The sequence below is a fragment of the Chiloscyllium plagiosum genome, unplaced genomic scaffold, assembly GCF_037043375.1.
Source record: "Chiloscyllium plagiosum isolate Xiang-an unplaced genomic scaffold, Cpla_swu_hap1 HiC_scaffold_16, whole genome shotgun sequence".
Classification (NCBI taxonomy): Eukaryota; Metazoa; Chordata; class Chondrichthyes; order Orectolobiformes; family Hemiscylliidae; genus Chiloscyllium; species Chiloscyllium plagiosum.
The window spans coordinates 57,504,747-57,526,842 of NW_028270154.1; the positions used below are offsets into that span (position 1 = coordinate 57,504,747).

The 22,096-nt window shown below is 40.9% G+C and overlaps 1 protein-coding gene across 2 annotated transcripts in view; it reads right to left on the bottom strand.

Annotated features, from left to right (window-relative positions):
• sh3pxd2b (SH3 and PX domains 2B) overlaps positions 1-22,096 on the bottom strand; it is a 337,393-nt gene that overhangs the window by 226,553 nt on the left and 88,744 nt on the right. For both annotated transcript variants that reach the window (XM_043703800.2, XM_043703799.2), the window contains exon 3: positions 16,517-16,592. In XM_043703800.2, coding sequence (XP_043559735.1) covers positions 16,517-16,592 — 76 coding nt within the window. The remainder of the gene's footprint in view (positions 1-16,516; positions 16,593-22,096) is intronic.

Sequence of the window (22,096 nt, forward strand, 5' to 3'; positions counted from 1 at the left end):
AGTTTGTAAGTTTCACTCTCTAATAAGGAAAGACAACCCTGTACAGATCCAAATGGAGAAGTTTCTATCATCAAACAAACTCAAGATTTGAGCAGAGTCAAGTCCCTAAAGGAAATGTAAGCATGCTGCAAACAGAGTGTCTTCACCTACCCCTAATTCATTAGCAACATTTGTGATTGGATCAGCAAATCAAGATTTGGTTTGACATTGATGAGATGATACCAACTAAGAGAGTGAACAACTGGCCTCCTTGCTGAACACTTGAAGAAATGGGAAAAGGCATCCATCTGGTACAAATAAATAAATCTATGCATCTATCTGATAATCGCAGTAATGCCCTAACATTGTGCCTGGAACGTATCATAAAGCTAAAACGCTTTCCATTTTCATATTGAAATTATAGAGAGAGTCTCCTGCACTGCACAATGTTTGATAAGTGACCTCAGTCAACGTTTCTACCCATGAACCTAATCCCTCTCCCTTTCTCCTTGAACTGAAGTTTGTGCAAGGGGAGAAAGATTGGGATTAGGTGTACTACTAGTAAATTCCTGATGAAAGGCTTTTGCCCGAAACGTTGATTTTCCTGCTCCTTGGATGCTGCCTGATTGCTGTGCTTTTCCAGCACTACTCTAATCTAGACTCTGATTTCCAGCACCTGCAGTCCTCAATTTTGCCTTTCAGTAGTAAATCTTCCTATTCAGAATAACCAAGAGATGAACTATCTCCAGATCACCTGGCCAACATTTTGCCCCCCCCCCCCCAAACAATCAAAAAGCATGATAAATAATCATTTGTAAACCATTGAATTGTGGGACTTTGCTGGCACATAATGAGTGCTGCATTTACACTGTTGCTGTTGTCATCTTCACTCCAGAACCTTACGGGTTGCAGTTAGGAAAAATCTGCTAATGGAGGTGCTGCATTTTGGGAAAGCAAATCTTAGCAGGACTTATACACTTAATGGTAAGGTCCGAGGGAGTGTTGCTGAACAAAGACCTTGGAATGCAGGTTCATAGCTCCTTGAAGGTGGAGTTACAGGTAGATAGGATAGTGAAGGCGGTGTTTGGTATGCTTTCCTTTATTGGTCAGTGTATTGAGTACAGGAGTTGGGAGGTCATGTTGCAGCTGTACAGGACATTGGTCAGGCCACTGTTGGAATATTGCGTGCAATTCTGGTCTCCTTCCTATTGGAAAGATGTTGTGAAACTTGAAAGGGTTCAGAAAAGATTTACAAGGATGTTGCCAGGGTTGGAGGATCTGAGCTACAGGCAGGGGTTGAACCGGTTGGGGCTGTTTTCCCTGGAGCGTCGGAGGTTGAGGGGTGACCGTATAGAGGTTTACAAAATTATGAGGGGCATGGATAGGATAAATTGACAGTCTTTTCCCTGGGGTTGGGGAGTCCAGAACTAGAGGGCATAGTTTTAGGGTGAGAGGGGAAAGGTGTAAAAGAGACCTAACGGGCAACCTTTTCACGCAGAGGGTGGTACGTGTATGGAATGTGCTGCCAGAGGATGTGGTGGACGCTGGTACAATTGCAACAATTAAGAGGCATTTGGATGGGTATATGAATAGGAAGTGTTTGGAGGGATATGGGCCGGGTGCTGGCAGGTGGGACTAGATTGGGTTGGGATATCTGGCCAGCATGGACAGGTTGGACCGAAGGGTCTGTTTCTATGCTGTACCATCTTTATTACTCTATGACTACCTAAATTAGAAGCAGCATAGATGAACTCAAACGAAACACAGAAACTGATCAAAAAAAAAAAGAGTAGCTAGTCCAGGGTTTGGGGCTTTTTGCATTGAGGACGTCTTAAAGTGTGCTCAATGCCAACATTTCTAAATTTTTCCCTGAACTTCGATTGAACAATAAAGTTTCCAAAGAGAGGAGACCTGTTCGCCCTGGGGTGAGTGCTCGACTTTTTTTGTTCATCCCGTAACTCCACTTCTGTCAGATTCTGTCAGGAATATCCTTATTTACACGTAAAACATATGGAAACAATGCTGTAATCTCTGCCTAAGAGTCCACAATTTCGGAACCATTCTTTGCTTTCATGTTTGCTTCTTCCAGAAAAGAAATTCTGCTCTCCTTTTGGAATACAGCAACAGATGTATATGCAGTAGTCATTCAGTGCCAACAAAGTGCCACAAATCTCCGTTTTATGAATGACGACTTAACCTGCTTTTTGATTGTTTGAGGGGGAAGAAATGTTGGGAGGACATCCAAATAGATTCCAGCTCTTCGTCATTTTGAATTGAAGACAAGTCTTTAGTTTAATGTCTCATCCAAAAACAACCTTGTTTGAACTCCCCCTCAGCCTAATGTGGTGAAACACAGAAAAAGCACCAACAGCTGAAAATAATGAGCACAGTACAGTAACTAAATACAGTCAGCACAAATATGCCAAAAATGACCCAAGCAGAGGAGAGAGAGAGAGAGAGAGAAGGGACCAGAAAAATCCCACAAAATCAGCAGCAAAATAAGGAATCCAAAAGGCATAAAATAAATTCTAATTAACTGGAACTCACAAAGAAAAATGATGTGACTAGACTAGTGTTTCCCTCGTAATACTATTTCCAAAGAGATAGAAATAAAAATGGAGCCAGAGAAAATGACACGAAGCAAAAGTTATTTCAAGTTATAATCAACACCTCAGATGCATCTAAATAAAAGGGACAATGTTTCTTCAGTTACTGTGACTTTTGATATTACACTAACAAGGCAAGACCTAAAATGCCAGTTCCTTTCTTGAATCTCATACATTTCTACACATTGAAATGGAAGACACAGCTCCCATGTTTAATAGGCAACTTCACTCAACCACACAAAAACCCAAATGCTGCTTATGATGCTTCCTGTATCATCACCCTTATTGATGCCAGATTTTTAAAACAGTCTAGACTGTCAAGTGTACTTGAACCCAGATTTAAAGCTGTAGTATCACTATTTATTTAACATTTTATCTTTTGCCTATGATCTTTATTTACTTTTCTCCTTATTGTGGTAACAGTTCAGGTTTCTTTGTCTTAGCACCAATACTGGTATTTGCGGTCATGGAAGATGATCATGAAGAAACTCTCGCCCTAGCTACAACATCCACACACTCCACAGCTACAGACAGAAGAAAATGCAACTTGCTTTGAAAGAGAAGTATGGTGCCCAAAAACTATGGATTTGATTTTGCAAAAGCTAGGGAGTTACAACACTGGAACAAAAAGTGGGGGCCAACCACACACAGATGAACAGAGGAGCAGTATGCAACATTTTACAGCTTTGCTCGCTGCAAGTGCTGCCATCGAATTGAGGGTGGTGACCTGGTTTGAAGAGTGCCCAGCATCAAATGGCAGATGGTTCAGTAGCAGCAGCAGCAGCAGCAACAACAGAGGTGGTCTCTGCTGAGGTTGAAGAAAAGGTCATGACCAGAAGACCAGACAAGCTTTCTCTTACTAGGATGGGGCCAGGTGAGCAAGCCCAAACATATTCAGAGAGGTGGCTCTCCAGTGACAGGACAAAGTCAAGAGTCGCTTTTGGGGTGGGGTGGGGTGCCGGGGGAGGGGGGGTCACCTCTGTGAGCCAAGGAACAACCACAAATGAATGCCCTATTCCCCAAACTCCAGATTTTCCTGAGAGAAGCTCACCAGACTTTAAGCTGAGATCTCCCCAGATACCAGGAGCCTGTCCTGGTGGGAGTAAAATGCCAGTGGGTACAGGTAATAGTATTTCCTTGGCCAATCAATTAATTGGCTACCTTCCTCTTATCAGCAGTTAGTTCTAAAGAAATGCTCTCCATCACGAATTGTGTGGTGTAATCTATGATTCCAAAGTTTGTCATTTTTAAGACAAAGCCTTACTGAAAGGAGAAACTAAAAAGGGAAACCATGAAAGGCAACTGACCCTCACAGTTTCTACAAGCAACACAGAGCCTTCCAACCTCAACAGCAGATGAAAATTCTGATGGTACAGTAAACGCAGGCTGTAACAAAAGTGACAAGATCCAGAGGCTGTCAATAATTGAAGTGCCACATCCAGATAGAGGGGAGGAGATTCTGCAGACATGTGCCATTTTTGTTACGGATTGTATCCATCTAATACTTTATGCCCCGTCATCAGCCTGGGAGTCAGGCTACATCCTAGAAGGATGTGAAATTTTTTTGTTAAAAATACAACATCTTCAAAAACTTTGGAAATGGGTTTGATGGCCAAAATGCCAAGTAGACTGCTGAGCCAATTTGCAAGGTATCTCTTAACTGTATGTGATTTAATGTGTAATTTACAATCAACTACAACTTGCTGTTAATTCATATTTAGCTAATGTTGACTTTTGGATTTGAAATATTGATGATCAATGAAGGCATTATTTAGTGTTTGCTCTATTCACTCTTCTGCTTTAAATTCTGGAATCTTGTGACTTTATTCTTTTGGTTAAGATTAGATTAGATTCGATTAGATTCCCTATGGTGTGGAAACAGGCCATTGGCCCAACAAGTCTACAGCGACCTTCCGAAGAGTAACCCACCCAGACCCATTTCCTTCTGACTAATGAACCTAACACTATGGGCAATTTAGAATGCCAATTCACCTAACCTGCACATCTTTTGAGTGTGAGGGGAAATGGGGAGAACATGCAAACTCCACACAGACTGGAATCCACCCGAGGCTGGAATCAAACCTGAGGCCCTGGTGCTGTGAGGCAGCAGTGCTAACTATTGTGCCACCATGCAAATAAGAAAAATCATGTACTTATTACTGACTTTGAAACAAAAGGAAGCATCTTTTGCACATGTGCAATGTCAATTGCAGTGCAAGAGTCAGATTGTCAGCTGACAATTAAAAGTGGTTTCACCCATACTCTGCAGTCCTTAACTGATTGCAAGTTCTTTCTTACACTTTACTTATCATTTAATCAACTGCTGTCTCTAAAATATGCTCTGATCATTAATTGAATGGTGAGGTAATATAATTAGATAATTTCAATAAATGAGACTTCCAATGAATTCAGCCTATTGAGAATGGATTGTAATATTTTTAAAAATATTTTCAATTTTTTTTTTCAAAAACAAGTGTATATTTTGTAGGATTAGACTCTGCTATCTAACTAAGCTACATGGGCTGTGAAGGTGGACATGCAAAGTAGATCAGCCCACCGTCTTAACCCACATGCTTGAACTCCCAGGGGCACAATCAGTGCATCATATGCAAGTAAATAATCAAGATGTTAATCTGTCATATAATAAGTTGACTTGTTTAAGCAGTTTTGATGAGCGCAGAGGGGTACTAGGTAAAAACAATGACTGCAGATGCTGGAAACCAGATTCTGGATTAGTGGTGCTGGAAGAGCACAGCAATTCAGGCAGCATCCGAGGACAGGCAAAATCGACGTTTCGGGCAAAAGCCCTTCATCAGGAATAAAGGCAGAGAGCCTGAAGCGTGGAGAGATAAGCTAGAGGAGGGTGGGGGTGGGGATAGAGTAGCATAGAGTACAATAGGTCAGTGGGGGAGGAGATGAAGGTGATAGGTCAGGGAGGAGAAGGTGGAGTGGATAGGTGGAAAAGGAGCTGGGCAGGTCGGACAAGTCCGGACAAGTCAAGGGGATCGTGTTGCTGGAGGTTAGAAACTAGGATGAGGTGGGGGAAGGGGAAATGAGGAAGCTGTTGAAGTCCACATTGATGCCCTGGGGTTGAAGTGTTCCGAGGCGGAAGATGAGGCGTTCTTCTTCCATGCGTCTGGTGGTGAGGGAGCGGCGGTGGAAGAGGCCCAGCACCTCCATGTCCTCGGCAGAGTGGGAGGGGGAGTTGAAATGTTGAGTCACGGGGCAGTTTGGTTGATTGGTGCGGGTGTCTCGGAGATGTTCCCTAAAGCGCTCTGCTAGGAGGCGCCCAGTCTCCCCAGTGTAGAGGAGACCACATCGGGAGCAACGGATACAATAAATGATATTAGTGGATGTGCAGGTAAAGCTTTGATGGATGTGGAAGGCTCCTTTAGGGCCTTGGATGGAGGTGAGGGAGGAGGTGTGGGCACAGGTTTTACAGTTCCTGCGGTGGCAGGGGAAAGTGCCAGGATGGGAGGGTGGGTCGTAGGGGGGCGTGGACCTGACCAGGTAGTCACGGAGGGAACGGTCTTTGCGGAAGGCGGAGAGGGATGGGGAGGGAAATATATCCCTGGTGGTGGGGTCTGTTTGGAGGTGGCGGAAATGTCGGCGGATGATTTGGTTTATGCGAAGGTTGGTGGGGTGAAAGGTGAGCACCAGGGGTGTTCTGTCCTTGTTGCGGTTGGAGGGATTGGGTCTGAGGGCGGAGGTGCGGGGTGTGGACGAGATGCGTTGGAGGGCATCTTTAACCACGTGGGAAGGGAAATTGCGGTCTCTAAAGGAGGAGGCCATCTGGTGTGTTCTATGGTGGAACTGGTCCTCCTGGGAGCAGATACGGCGGAGGCGGAGGAATTGGGAATACGGGATGGCATTTTTGCAAGAGGTAGGGTGGGAAGAGGTGTAATCTATCCTGACCATCAATTTTTCTTTCAGGGGGCCAAGCCAATAGCATCTCAAAAATTCTTGGCCACTACTATATTGTATTACCAATTAAATTAAAAGACTCATCAGTTCACGAGTTAATGAAGGTGCATGAAATGGTTGAACAAAATGGAAGCTGTATCTTAGATTGGTATAGAAGACTGGTTTTACATTCCTGCTAACTCACTCATCGCTAATTCACGTGTTTAACCATTAATGAAACATCTACTGGAATTCTAGATTTCCAAACTGTTAGCAAGCCAAATTTTGTTAAATCAATACTGATACCAATTAGGCAAATTGCAAAAACAGACCTCTGAAGAAAGTTGAACTGTCCTCACTGTTGATACAATCAATTACAGAAACATGTTGAGAGTTTCACTGATAACAGCTATCATGCTTTATAAACACTTGTATGAACATTCAAGGTTTGAATATAAGCCAATTCACAAGCTTTAATGCAAACACGATTACATTTGATAATAAATAACAATCTAAATAAATATTAACATGTATGTACAAAGGAGGGGGTGGGGGTTGTCGTGGGAATGAGACTTAACTGGCAATCCAGAACCCTTGGCCAATGTTCTGGGGACATTTGTTTGAATGCCACCATGACAAATGGTGAAATTTGAATTAAATTTTAAAAAAAGATAGCAGACCAAATTGCTAGTCTAATTGCAACTATGTAACCACTGCCAATCATGGTAAGAATCCACTGATTTACTAATGCCTTTTACAGAAGGAAATTTGCCATCCTTACTTGGTCTGGCCTACATGTGACTCCAGACCCATAGCAATGAAGTTGACACTCTGGCCTAGCCACTGATGCCCATAGTCCATAAACGAATAAAGTAAAAAAAGCATTGTCAGAGTAAGTCATCAAAGGCGAATTTTGAGCTCAGGCCTTGTTGGAAATTGGTCTGGATCATGTTTGGTTTAAAATCTGCATCTCTGGTTTACTGTCTAGTACTTAAACATTTCTAAGGAATTGTGAAACAATGGCATCAGTGCAAATTCTAGGCCACTGTTGTGGTGGCTGCTTAGTCGCTTTCAGGTTCCATTGGAGTGTCCATGTCTTGGGGGTGTGAAGTTAATGCTGACTGCTGTTTGCCACCAGCTAAAGAAGCATCCTTCATCAAGAGACTTGATAAGAGCTATTAGCACACTAGCGTCTTCATTTTCTCTGAATTCATCAAGGAGCTGTTCACGTCTTAGTGTCCAGCAGGGTACAAACATCTTTCTAAATCTCTGGAAAAAATATCTGGTGGCTGTCAGCATTTGAGGCTAAGTGACGTGGTTGTAGTTTTGATCAGGGCTAGGATTTGGTTCATATTCATGACAGTGAATTTCACATGAAAACACTGTTATTGTGCAGCATAAGGTGACTGAAGCAAAGTACCACTGTTCAACCTGGTTCAGAAATTGTTAAACAAATGTGGTGGATGTCCAGAAGAGAGAGTGTTTCTAGAGACCAACCCAGCTCGATGGTACTCTCACTGCTCTCATTCATTGAGCTTCATGTCGTCTGCAGGGAAGTCATCCACAAAGAATCTGCTGCTAGCTAATGAAGCATTCCTATTATCACAAGTCTCTCATCGATAAAAAGGAAACCCAAACACCAAAGTGAAATCTCGTAGACCATACTGATACAATCCATGCCCAACAAACTGAAACAGCCAGAACGCAGCTGCTGCTGGGCTGAAAATGTCACTAACCTTGAACTGGCATCTGACCAGAATGGAGATGCTCCAGGTTTCAACTGACCATGGAAAATCTGGAAAGAGACCCTTTGGTCCACTTTGTCCACGCTGACCAGATGTCCTAACCTGACCTAGTCCCATTTGCCAGCATTTTAGATTAGATTAGATTACAGTGTGGAAACAGGCCCTTCGGCCCAACAAGTCCACACCGACCCGCCGAAGCGAAACCCACCCATACCCCTACATTTACCCCTTATCTAACACTACGGGCAATTTATTATGGCCAATTCACCTGACCCTGCACATCTTTGGATGGTGGGAGGAAACCGGAGCACCCGGAGGAAACCCACGCAGACACGGGGAGAACGTGCAAACTCCACACAGTCAGTCGCCTTAGGCGGGAATTGAACCCGGGTCTCTGGCGCTGTGAGGCAGCAGTGCTAACCACTGTGCCACCGTGCCGCCCTCTAAACCGTTTCTATTTACTTACCCATCCAGATGCCATTTAAATGTTGCAATTGTACCAGCCTTCAATGCTTCCTCTAGCAGCTCATTCTACACATGCACCATTCCGTGCATGAAAACATTGTCCCTCAGGTCTCTTTTAAATCTTTCCCTTTTCACCTTAAACCTATCCACTCTAGTTTTGAACTTCCCTACCCTCAGGGAAAAATAAATCTGGTCCAACCATCCTATCCATGCCCCTCATGATTTCATAATCCTCTGTAAAGTCATCACTCAGAGTCTGTCGCTTCAGGGAACAAAAGCCCCAGCCTATTCACACTCTCCCTCTAGCTCTAGCTCAAACCCTCCAATCCTTACAACATTCTTGTAAACTTTTTCTGAACGATTTTAAGTTTACCAACATTTTTCTTTTTGCAGGGAGACCAGAAATCAATGCAGTTTTCCAAATGTGGCCAAATCAATGTCCTATACAGCCACTACATGACACCCCACTTCAAAGATGTTGTCACTTTCCCCACAAGTAGAAAATGGGAAACACCTCAAATTGTGGCTGTGGGCCATTCAAGTCAGACCATCACCAACATACTGAAACTGGTGATTCCCGATGGTATCACACTCTTTATACAGCATCAGCATAAGCCATTAAATGGATTGTTAACTCCAACAGTGAACTGTAACCACTTACCCAGCCACAGGAACACACATCTTAAATGTGGCTAGTGGTTGCATTCAATTAATTTTAGTATGACCTTCAGTTGCATGCATTCTGCAGTTGCATAATGCCCGGAGGATTGGGGGATAAAAAAAAATCACATCCAGATTTTCACCTGAGAAATCACCATGCAGAAATTTCCGATGCAAATTCTGCGGTAGAGTGCACTGTTCTGTCGCATATTTTCACTTCTACAATTAACAGCCAGTCAAATAACCAAAGGCAAAATAAAAGCTAAATTAGCATTTAAAGTCATAGAGATGTACAGTATGGAAGCAGGCCCTTTGATCCAACCTGTCCAAGCCGACCAGATATCCCAACCCAATCTAGTCCCACCTGCCAGCACCCGGCCCATATTCCCCAAAACCCTTCCTATTCATATACCCAACCAAATGCCTCTTAAATGTTGCAATTGTACCAGCCTCCATCATATCCTCTGGAAGCTCATTCCATACACGTACCACCCTTTGCGAGAAAAAGTTGCCCCTTAGGTCTCTTTTACATCTTTCCCCTCTCACCGTAAACCTATGCCCTCTAGGTCTGGACTCTCTGACCCCAGGGGAAAAGACTTTGTCTATTTATCCTATCCATGCCCCTCATAATTTTGTAAACCTCTATAAGGTCACCCCTCAGCCTCCAACGCTCCACGGAAAACAGCCCCAGCCTGTTCAGCCTCTCCCTACAGCTCAAGTCCTCCAACCCTGGCAACATCCTTGTAAATCTTTTCTGAATCCTTTCAAGTTTCACAACATCTTTCCGATGGGAAGGAGACCAGAATTACACGCAATATTCCAACAGTGGCCTAACCAGCGTCCTCTACAGCCGCAACATGACCTCCCAACTCCTGTACTCAGTGGCCTGACCAATAAAGGAAAGCATACCAAACACCGCCTTCACTATCCTAGCCACCTACAACTCCACTTTCAAGGAGCTATGAACCTGCACTCCAAGGTCTCTTTGTTCAGCAACACTTCCTAGGACCTTACCATTAAGTGTATAAGTCCTGCTAAGATTTGCTTTCCCAAAATGCAGCACCTCACATTTATCTGAATTAAACTCCACCTGCCGCTTCTCAGCCCATTGGCCCATCTGGTCAAGATCCTGCTGTAATCTCAGGTAGGTAACCTTCTTCGCTGTCCACTACACCTCCAATTTTGGTGTCATCTGAAAGCTTACTAACTGTAGCTCTTATGCTTGCAACCAAATCATTTATGTAAATGACAAAAAGTAGAGGACCCAGCACCGATCCTTGTGGCACTCCACTGCTCACAGGCCTCCAGTCTGAAAGACAACCCTCCACCACCACCCTCTGTCTTCTACCTTTGAGCCAGTTCTGTATCCAAATGGATAGTTCTCCCTGTATTCCATGAGATCTAACCTTGCTAATCAGTTTCCCATGAACCTTGTCGAACGCCTTGCTGAAGTCCATATAGATCACATCTACTGCTCTGCCCTCATCAATCTTCTTTGTTCCTTCTTCAAAAGTGGTAACTTTTCTTCTAACAACCTAAAATCACTATAGCAGAGATATTTACATTCCTCATGGTCTAGTATATTGAATTCTGCAAAATGAATGTACTGCACCTTCTATGGAACTAAGTTTTGGATGAGCCAAATTTGCCAAAATACTTGGCTAATACTAGTGTGCAAGAATTGGAAAAAAGCAGGGATTGATACTTGGTAACAATGCTCATTTAACGAGCTGGTGTTGGCACGATGGACTAAATGGCCTCCTTCTGCACCATAACACTCTACAATTTTCTTCAGAAACTGTACGTTTGAATCGAGGTCAACACAATCAGTGGTCAAGATTTGCTTTTTGAAGACTGTGGCGAGGGCATGTTAGATGTTGACCAAGTCACCACCCCCATAATCCCCTCACCCCAGAAAGCTTGTCGGATTCTGGGCCTATCAGCTTGTTGAGAACTAACATGATTTAATTCACCATCGGTGGAAGGCTTCAGGGCATTCAACGGCGAATAGGTGGATCTTTTTGTTTTGCTTCTTGTAGGATGAATGGGAAGAGGATGGCAAGGGTATTCAGAGATGTGGGCAGTAGGGTGGCTCTCAGAGGCTACCATCTTACTCCCCACCCCACAATCCATGCTTCCACTTTGTCTCAGATTGGAGCTAATGAAGACCCTCCATTAAGTCCACAGGCCTAGTCCAATGGTTTCCTAGTTAGGAAACTGAGAATGAAGGTAATCAGACAGGTGTCAAGTCATTACCATTAATTGACCATTTAAAAGATCTTAATTGGTGGAGAGTTCAGAAGACTCCCACAGGCTTTCTCAGCCAGCACAAAGTGTGATGTGAAAAGAGGGAAGAGTATTTCTTCAGAGTCAATTAATCTAATTGCTACCCCTTCCCACTACCTCCTCAGAGGGGAAAATTACACCCAGTGTGTCATACATTTAGCTATAAAAGCAGATCAAATAAAACCTTCACTAACATTTAGAATATCCCTTTATGTTGATGGGCACAAGATGTGATGGCAGCAGATGAAATTGACAGCAGAATTCAAAACAAAACAAGATTAATTTGTGTGGAACTGAAAATGGTACAGGTAACAACTTGGTAAGTGGGACAAGTTTGAACGCTGAACTTGACAGAATTTATAATACATAGCTTTTCTCCATTTCAGCCTCATCACAATCTTAGTTCTAAACAGAACTAGGCAATGACTACAAGGTTGATATATCAATTAATTTCAGTCCAAGCTGATCGCACACAGTCAAGGCATTGCACAGATCTCAGGCTACTTGGCCACATGATTGCAGGCTACTTGGCCACATGATTGCATGACTAGAATTCCTCCACATGGACTGTATCAAATGATATCCCTGGCTCAGAAACTCACTACATAACTGCCATGCTGCTAACTATTTCATAATCACATTTTTACAAAATCAGCAGGGAAGTTATCTGTGGCAATCAAACAGCTGCCGAATCGAAAAACATAAGACCTCCTTACACACACACATTATTTATGCTACCAGTAATTATAATGTTGTAGTCAAACTCAACACTGATTGATTACTGCTCAATGCTCAAAGTAAAATACTAGTACACTTGTCAAATGTTGATCTGTTGGCTATGCCAGAAAACAAACAGATTATTGTGTGCACTGGACGTTTAGGGAATCTGAAAAGGAAGTAGCAGCATTTGAGATTTAAAAAGGAAATTATTTCTATAATAAGAGATTATACACCAAGAGGTGAGCAATTAGTAAAGAATTATTGGGTGCTATTAATAAAAAGTTTGAAGACTGTCATAGGAATCATGCATAGGCAGATACCAGCTGTGAAATGACAAAACGTGGATTAGATTAAATAAGTATGTTGTAAGGGTGGTGATTTAAATGCAACATTTTAACTCAAATCGGGGATGAATTTAAAGTGGGGCAGGTGTATTCATGATCCACTCCCCAGTAGGAAAGTTGGTCTTGACGCCAACATTAAAAGGAGAGGCTGTCACATAGAAATCATACACTGGCAGTGGAGGGCTCTTATAGTGCAATGGTAGTGTCCCTACTCCTGGGCCAACAAACCTGGATTCAAATTCCAACTGCTGCAGCAATGTGCGTCATAACATGTCTGAACATGTTGATTAAAAAAAAAAGATAGACTGCGTTGGCTTTAACTAGTTAACATGGGCTTCCATTCCTCAAGCCATCTTGCTCTTTAGGTGGTGATGGCTAATCAGATTGACTAGCAGCTGAATAATCCCAATGCAGTTGAAGCCATGGCTGAGAATACAGGGAAATCCCAAGAAAGAAGCTCATGGGTGCCTGACTGAAAAGGTAAGAACAGCATTTTGGTTCAGGAAGGTAGCAAAGATAGTTATGGGAACTAGAAAGGAGAAATGTTAGGTTCTACAGACAGGGGATAGGCAGGAGAGAGATGGTACAGATTGGGGCACAATCTTCTGGAACAGTGAATGCCCCATGAAGCAAAGTATCCACATTTCCTCCCTGCTTTTTAGTCCAAGTTCTAAAAGTAGTGGCTGGTCTTCATCATTCCACCTTTCCTCCTGTATATACTATTGTAGCAGGGACAACCAGATGTCCTTAACTGGTCATTAGTTGAGTGGGATGGATGACATCATGCCTGCCTGCCATAATATGAGGGACAGGCAGATGGTGGACAATGTGCAAGTGCACCAGCGAGAGGCTGTAAAATACTTCCCATTGATTTATACAAAATAATTTCATCAAGGTAGGAAATTTCCTGAGTGTGTTCAGGATATTTTTACAGAACAATATTGTTACAACCATGTCAAGATGAATGAATTACCTCCCTTCTTTTTAAACCTCTCAGTTGACCACACAAGATGTTTGTTTCCTATTAGCACATGGCTATATCATACTTCAATTAAAATACAGTCACCAGAACAGTATTAAGGAGCCAATTGAAAGGTTTTTTTTTTGGGAGTGAAAGGGGAATTTTATTACCTATTAACCCCAAGATAAATAGTAAAGCATAATACAGAGAGACAGATAGCATGTCAATATCCTTCTACAAGATACTTGAAGCCAGAGGACCAGCCTTGTTTCAATGAAGAGAGTAAGACAGCATGCTAGTGACTGCATCATGTGCAAAGAAAATTAGGTGCCAACCTGGTGAAGCTAATCGTTGGATTAAAAGAAAACAGCGAAAGCAGAATATAATAGATGAAGTTAGTGCTGGGTCTGTTTTGTTTGTCATTTATGTAAGTGATTTAGATGAGAACATAGAAGGCATGGTTCATAAGTGCGCATTACACCAAAATTTGTGATATAGTGGATAGTGAAGAAGGTTATCTAAGGTTACAAAGAGATCTTAATCAATTAGGTCAACAGGCTGAGGAGTGGCCGATGGAGTTTAATTTGGATGAATGCAAGGCATTTTGGTAAACAACAAGGGCAGGACTTATACAATTAAAAGTAGGGCCAAGGGTAGTGTTATAGAACACAGGAACTTAGGGGTTCAAGGCGTTTAGCATGTTTGCCTTCATTGCTCAGACTAGTGAGGATAAGAGTTGAGACCTCATGTTGAAGTTGTACAGGATGGCGGTGAGGTATCTTCTGGAATGTGGTGTCCAGTTCTTGTTGCCCTGTTACAGAAAAGACATTATTAAGCTGGAGAAGACTCAGAAGAGATTTACCAGGATGTGCCAGGAATGGAGGGTTTGAGTTATAAATGGAGGCTGGATAGGCTGGGACCTTTTTCACTGGAACGCAGACAATGAAGAATTACCTTGTAGAGATTTATATAATAATGAGGGGTATAGATAAGGTGAATGGCAGGTGTCTTTTCCCAGAGATGGGAGATTTCAAGACTATGGGGTATATTTTTAAGGTCAGAGGAGAAAGATTTTTAAAAGAATGAGGGGCAATATTTCTTTTTACAGAGTGTTTATGTGTGGAATAAAATTACAGAAGACCTGATGGATGTGGGTACATTTATAATGTGTAAAGGACATTTACATGAATAAGAAATGTTTGAAGCGACAATGGGCCAAGCACAGCCAGCTAAGACTAGTTTAGTTTGGGATTATAGTCAGCACGGACTGGTTGGATGGAAGGGTCTGTTTCCATGCTCTATGACTCTAGTCATGGGATCATATATAATGGAATAAATAGAAGCTCTGAAGACCTGCCATGTCCAATCATGATGGTGGATAATTAAATAACTTACTGAAGGAGGAGACTCCATAAGTATCCAATTTTCAATGACATGGGAGCCCAGTACATCAATGCATAAGGAAAGGCTGTAGCAACTGCAACCATCTTCATCGAAGAGTGCCAAATGGATTAAGATTCCCACCATGTTCAGCCAATTTAATTCATTCCATGGGATATTAGAAATGGCTGAGGACACTGAATATAGCAAAGGCCAAAGGCTCTGATAACATGATAGTAGTAGTAGTAGTAGTACTGAAGACCTGTGCTCAAGAACTAGATGCACAGCTAACCAAGCTACACTAATGCAGCCCCAATACTTGCACCTATCCAACTAAAGTGGAAAATTATCCATGTATATCCAAACCACAGAAGGAAGAACAAATTCATTCTGGGTAAGTCTCCCCATATCGGTTTACTCTCACATGATTAGCAAATGAAGAGATCTGGTCTATACATGCCATATAGTACAATACTTTATAAATAACCTGTTCATTGATGTTCACATTGGGTTTTGCAAGAACCAATTAGCTTCAGAACTTATTGAAGTCTTGGTCTAATTGAAAATAAAACAGCTGAATTCTCTATATCAGCTGAGAGGGATGGCCCTTGTTATCAAGTCAATATTTGACAGTGTGCACAATCAAGGGGCCCGAGTAGCACATTCACCTCTAAGCATCAATGTCCTAGGTACATTGTCAAGTGTGCCATCTTTCAGAGGAGATTTTAAACGCATCTTTCTGTTTTGTTGTTTGTTAAAAAAAATCCTGAGACTTTCTGAAGAGAAGCACTGAAGTTATCCATGGAATCCAGACCCATTTTTATCCCTCCAGCAACATCGCCTACTCTAACAATTGCAAATCTTCCTATTGAGTAAAATTGAAGATAATGGGAGCTGAAAGCAAACTCTCCATGGGCTGCTCTCATACTAGCAACAAGAAAGATGGTTGTTGTTGTACTGGTCAATCATTCCAGCTCTCGGCATCTCTAAGAATTCCTCAGGATCGTATTCTAATCCCAACCATCTTCAACTGCTTCATCAATATTCTGACATCTCTTGACCTAAGACCAAGGGCAGCAGGCACACAAGAATACAAGTACTTGCAAGTTTCCCTCCAAGTCAGACACTACCATGACATGAAACTGTGTTCCTGTTCCTTCATTGTCGCTAGAAAAAAGCCTTGAATTCCCATTCTAACAGTGCTTTGGGAGTACCTTCAGCAAACCTACTTCAGCTCACCACCACCATCTCAAGGACAATTATGGAGGGGCAATAAATGCTGACTTTGTTAGTGACACTCCTACCTAATGAATGAAACAAAAAGACCAATCAACCTCCGTCATTAATATCACAAAGTAAATTGTAGACACACAAAATCTATTTGTGCTGCCTTTAGGGCCTAAAAAAAAATGAAGAATTTTTCAGGGTGAGACCAAGAAAGAAAACTGACCACATGTGTTACTGTACCTGGCAGGAAAGGAATATAGCGCTGCTTCGGGTCCTTCTGGCCTCCTTCCACTGGGAAGGTATCCAACAACTGCATCTGAGAGACACAATGAGTGGAATTAGAGAAAGCACTTGCAAATACATTCAAGTCTGAAAACATTTTCAATAAATAGGAACTTTTTTTTTAAAATAATCTTTGAAGACTGGAAGCTCTCCACAAAAACTACACATTAATACTACTGAAACGCAAACATGAGCAAATGTGTTGTTTAATTAATTTGCTTTGCTGTAACTAGAATTTTCAATGGATCTAGCTTTAATATCATTTATCCTGCATATGTTGCAATGTTGCACATTGCTACATCAATCTCTCCTTTCACTCAGCCAAAATAACAGACACAGATTATATGTGATTTGCTTTTAAAAATGAATAGAACTATATGCTTGGCAGTGCATAGAAATAACTCAACATTTTGCTACATAAATCTGATGCACACCAAGGGTTACAAGGATGAAAGTTACAGCAGAAATATCATTCAGAAGCAGTAAGGGTAGCTAAAAAAATGAATCAACGATAGGACATAAATGGAAACTGGACAGAATGAGACTCAAACTAAAGGTTTTTTTTTGCCATTCAATTCCTGCCCAACATCTGGTTTACTTAAGTCGGTTTCTTTGCCAGCCGCTGAATTGTCCACGTTATTCAGAAAAGAGTTTCATTGGCATCCATGAATCATGAATCCTGAAAGATAACATACACTGGATGGAATTTTCACAGAGGATTGGGGGGGGGGGGTCGGCCATGAGTATCCCATTCAGTTGGATCAGTGAAGAGTGAAACAGTGCTATGAAAGGCCAAAGTTTTAACCATCCATCTGGGATCTTGAAGAAAAGGAGGCCCCTTTTGGACTCACCTGAAAGTCTGGCCTGCTACTCTCTTAGGTCCCAGCCCTAAAACTTACAAAATGTCAGCTCAGAGCACGTGATTTCAACTGGCAGTCAGCCAGCTACCAGTCAAATAACTGCAAATGAAGTCATCCGGTTAACATCAGCTTGGCTTGCTAGTAAGTCCTGGGTGGTTGGCTGTGATTCCACTGGCTGAGAGGCTGGCAGTTAACTTTTTTTAACATATAAAGAAAGCGTGATGGACTTAAGAAAAGACGACATATTGAAAGACAAATTAATTAAAAACTGACAAGTGAGACAAAAGGAAAAATATTGAAGAGATGACATTAATTGGTGACATGAAAAGTGTACAGTCTCCACCTCCTGGATTTATTCATACAGATCTAATGTTTGTATTTATTCCTGAGCGTAGTGACTTCCCATAAATAAAATATTTGCAACTCCAAGAAACTCTCATGGTTTATTCGAACAGAGTAATTCTAAAATCCTTAGCGAGTACAAGAAAATGAAGGAAGATTAAAATTTGACCACTACCAATTTATACTCTTAGCTTCATACTTAATCCTTCTCCATTTGATGAGACTCTTCAAACAGTACCCTGTAACTATAACTACACTATAGGCACAGTCAAGCAGTTTTCTGATAAAACAATTAAGTGAATTTAGATTTATAAAAATCGTGAGAACTCCTTAAAAAAATGGGGTTGGAATCCAGGCATCATAAGCTGTGCACACTTGACATGCATGAGTGACAATAGCTGTCTTCATGTGGACTAAGAATAAGCTCATGACTGTTCACAGCAGTTCCAAAATACACTGCAGTATCTTAAGACTTCAATGAATCATTAGATCTGAATGCTACTTTTTAACATCACCAATAGTTTCCACTAAAACAGGAGGAGAGTTGTAGGGATCTCCTTTTCCATTGTTGGTCAAAATACTTGGGAAGTGGGAAACGTTTGCAAAAACTCAATGAGGGTATGTGTGGGCATTGTTCATTTTCACTTTATGGTCCTTTTTAAAATGTTGCAGAAATGAACCTGCTGCATAAAATGATTTCTACTTCCTGTTGTATGAGCAGTATATTAAGTAATTTTCAAACTCAGACTTGCTTTTGAGAATTAGTCACAAAGAATTCAAAGATGAATTGGCCTCACTCATTGCAACATTCTTTTGGCTTTCTTGCATTTTTAAAAATATTTTATCTATCTTTTTTATTAATTTTAGTTGTGACTGGGAGAACACAGTAGAAGTTACCGTGCTTGACAGCCCGCAGCAACAAACTAAAACACAAACTGGTGGGATAATATGACTGTTGCTGTATCTCTCCGGACAACCTTTGCTTTTGATATTAATCTGACTTAAGATAAAGGTTTACATTCTCTCGTTCCAAACACAATTCAAGGATCATTCAATTTAAAAAGCTCCAATTTCTCAAAATATTTGTTTTTTAAAAAAAAAGAGGAACATGTGACAATGTTATCAAATGACATCTGCAAATATTAATGTCCTAATACTTGCATAATTATTTCATCTTACGCAAATGACAAGTATTCAATGACAACTCCTGTATTGTACAAGTTTAATTGCTGTTCTGTGCTGATTTAAATGCTTGCAATTTGGGCAGCAGAAGGATCTGTTTATTTCAGGGCCTTTGTCAAGACAGTTGATATCTATAGTCCATTAATTGCTAAGGTCTTACTCCAGAACTAACAATCAGCTCACAAATAAGTAGACATATCTGTACATCCTATACACTTCAAAGTATTCTGCACACATGCTAACAAATCTTCCAATACAGCAACGTACACACTGGCACATCTCATCACGAACAACCATTGACTAAAAAGCCTCACTAACATGCTTGGTCACTTCCTCAAAGCACTTAAAGTACTAAGTAATGGTAATGTTTCAGATGTTGTTTGCTGAAGGCTTTTTTCAAGTTAAAGTGGTGAATGACACATTACTGGCTAAGAACTCATCATGTGGTTTCAGAGATCAGCTAGTATTCCAGGTAGAAGATAGATTATCATCTTAAATGGAACAACAACTTCAACAGAAGCTTACAGTATTTGCAAAAAGCCAAATGTTAAGTAGACTTCAAAGAGCTGGATGTTGGGGTCATTGTTGTTCTTCATTTCAATAAGTTACATTGATTACTAGGCTCATACACAGTTTGAAGATGACAAAGTTATATACAGAATTTAGGAATCAATGCGAATGAACATGATTTAGGTATATTTAGATAAAGGCACATTTTAAGCCCATGTACATTAAATATGCCCTTTGACAAATAATTGCAGTGTTACATATTGGGCCAACGAAAGCATAGACACATGCATGCCATACAGATGTACTCACTACAATTTAAAGCGTGGGAACCAGTCTGGACTCTGAAGAAATTGACAACATTTTTCACATGTCAGTTCTCTTGTGAGAGATTGGCAGGGCGTTACTTGGGGGGGTGGGGGGGTAAGCGGTGTGCGGTTGAAGTGGTGAAGATAGAATGTTTCAGTCCTAATAATTTCCATACATTTTTCAGGTTCAATCCAGTGATGGTCCTTCACCTCATTAACCCCCAATGTAGTGGGCACCTGCGTCAACCTATATACTAGCTTCAAGTAGGAGAATAAACTGCTCACAACTCAAGATAAGGTAGATGTTAAAGAGGCTCTCAACTGAAGATTTCAGTTCATACAATGGAATCAGATCATGGGGTAGGTAGAAATGGACAGGTGTTATCTGAGAAAAAATAAGTGTGCAATATAGATTAAATGCAGATTTTGCATTCGATATGAAGGCACGTGTCAATATGTTCTCATGCACTCTTTCATTTCCCAAACATTACATGCTGCTGACTTCTACAAATCAAGTCTTTAGCTAAATGCTTGTGATCAAATGGTTATTCAAAGTAGAAAATTAGAATAAGCAAACATGAGTGCTGGTGTAATCTCAATAAAGAGATTTCAGATGTAAGATTCCCTCAAATGAAACACTTGGGTTTGTTATGAATAATACCAGTAACAACAAGCATTACTCATGTACCATTAATAGAATATATTGGAATAATTTAACTAAAATGCATAACAAAGCCTATCAATGCAATCATTACAAATAAAAAAGTGGACATGAATTAAGCACACTATAATGTCCTCCTTCAATCTTACAATAGCAGTCTGATGACCTTTCCTGCAACCCCCCACCCCACCCCACCCTCTCCGGGGGGGTGCAGGATTACGTTGGCACACCCATCCCAGAAACAAATCAGAACCAGCAGATCACGACTCCAAGGCACAGTCTCACTACCCTCACCTTTATGCTGCAGCAAGCATAAACCCCACCTATCATTTTTAAATGCCTCAAGAATTGATCTGTCTCTGAAAATCCAGGCCAAATTTGCCTTTCAGTCAGAATCAAGAATGTGTAACTGTCTCAGTTTACACATGTTCATATAACAATTGCTAATACACAAAATTTGCTTTATTTGCATTAGCAAGTAGAAGGGAAATAAACTAGTCGCAGCAGGAAAGAGAGGGAGGGAGGAAATTGGTATAAGATTCAGAGCAACGTACTCGATTAAGAGCATTATCAGAGGAAATACATAACCACAATGTGCTGGAAGGATGGAATGGAGTTGGTGCCGGGACTGGAAAATAGATTTCTGTCGAAATCAGCCACTTTGGCAGCTTGGGAATCTTGTGCATTACTGTCACTCAGTGGGCCTGTTAATGCATTTAAATCTAACTAAATCGACACATTTAAAGGAATTACATTGGATTACATTTTGATTGTTTTTTATGAAAAGACCGATGTACAATTTCAGATCACATTTTTAAAACTGCTGCTGTCAAATGACAATCAGATAGTGAGCATCAATTAAGCCTTGAATCAAGAAGCTCAATTGAATGGTTATTTGATCAAACATAATGGATGCCTGTTTTTTTGTGTTAAAATCAGAAATGAACAAAACTTTAACAGCTGTGCACTACCTATTGTACATGTTTGCTGTCAGTTTGTTATTAAGTCAGGCTCATCAGTTTATATTAGTGTTATATTACTTAAAATATGGACCACCAGAAAGCAAAAAATGTTTTTTGTTTGAGTGTTTTAAGCTCCTAATGAGTACAATCTGGTGGTTTATTGTATCTCTAAAATGTAGAGCACAAGTAGTCAATAATACTTACAGTATAATTAAATGATATACTGATTTTGAACAACTTGGTTTTATCTTTACTAATTTTAACAATTGAACTTGCAAGAAATATAAAAACACATTGTAAGGGTTTTTAAACAGAAAGAAATGAAGTAAATGTGGGTTCCTCAGGAGTGGATACAAGTGAAATGATAATGGGAAATGGGGACCAACAGAGTTATTAAACAACGACTTTGTACTTTTATTCAATGTTGAAGACAAAATAAACTAGGAATAGTGGAGAACTAAAAAGGGACCTACCGATAATTAAGAACATAATATAATTCATAAAAATGGTGGAATTAATGCAGCTAAAAGCTGATATTTCCTAAATCCAATAGCAAACACCTCTGGCTTGAAAAAAGGTGGCTGCAGTGCTAGTGGATGTATTCTTCCAACATTTCCTAGCTTCTGGAATGACACAAGGGATTGGAAGGCAATAACAGTATAATTGCTATTTAAGGGAGGGAGACACAAGGCTTATCGTGGATAGCATCAGTAATT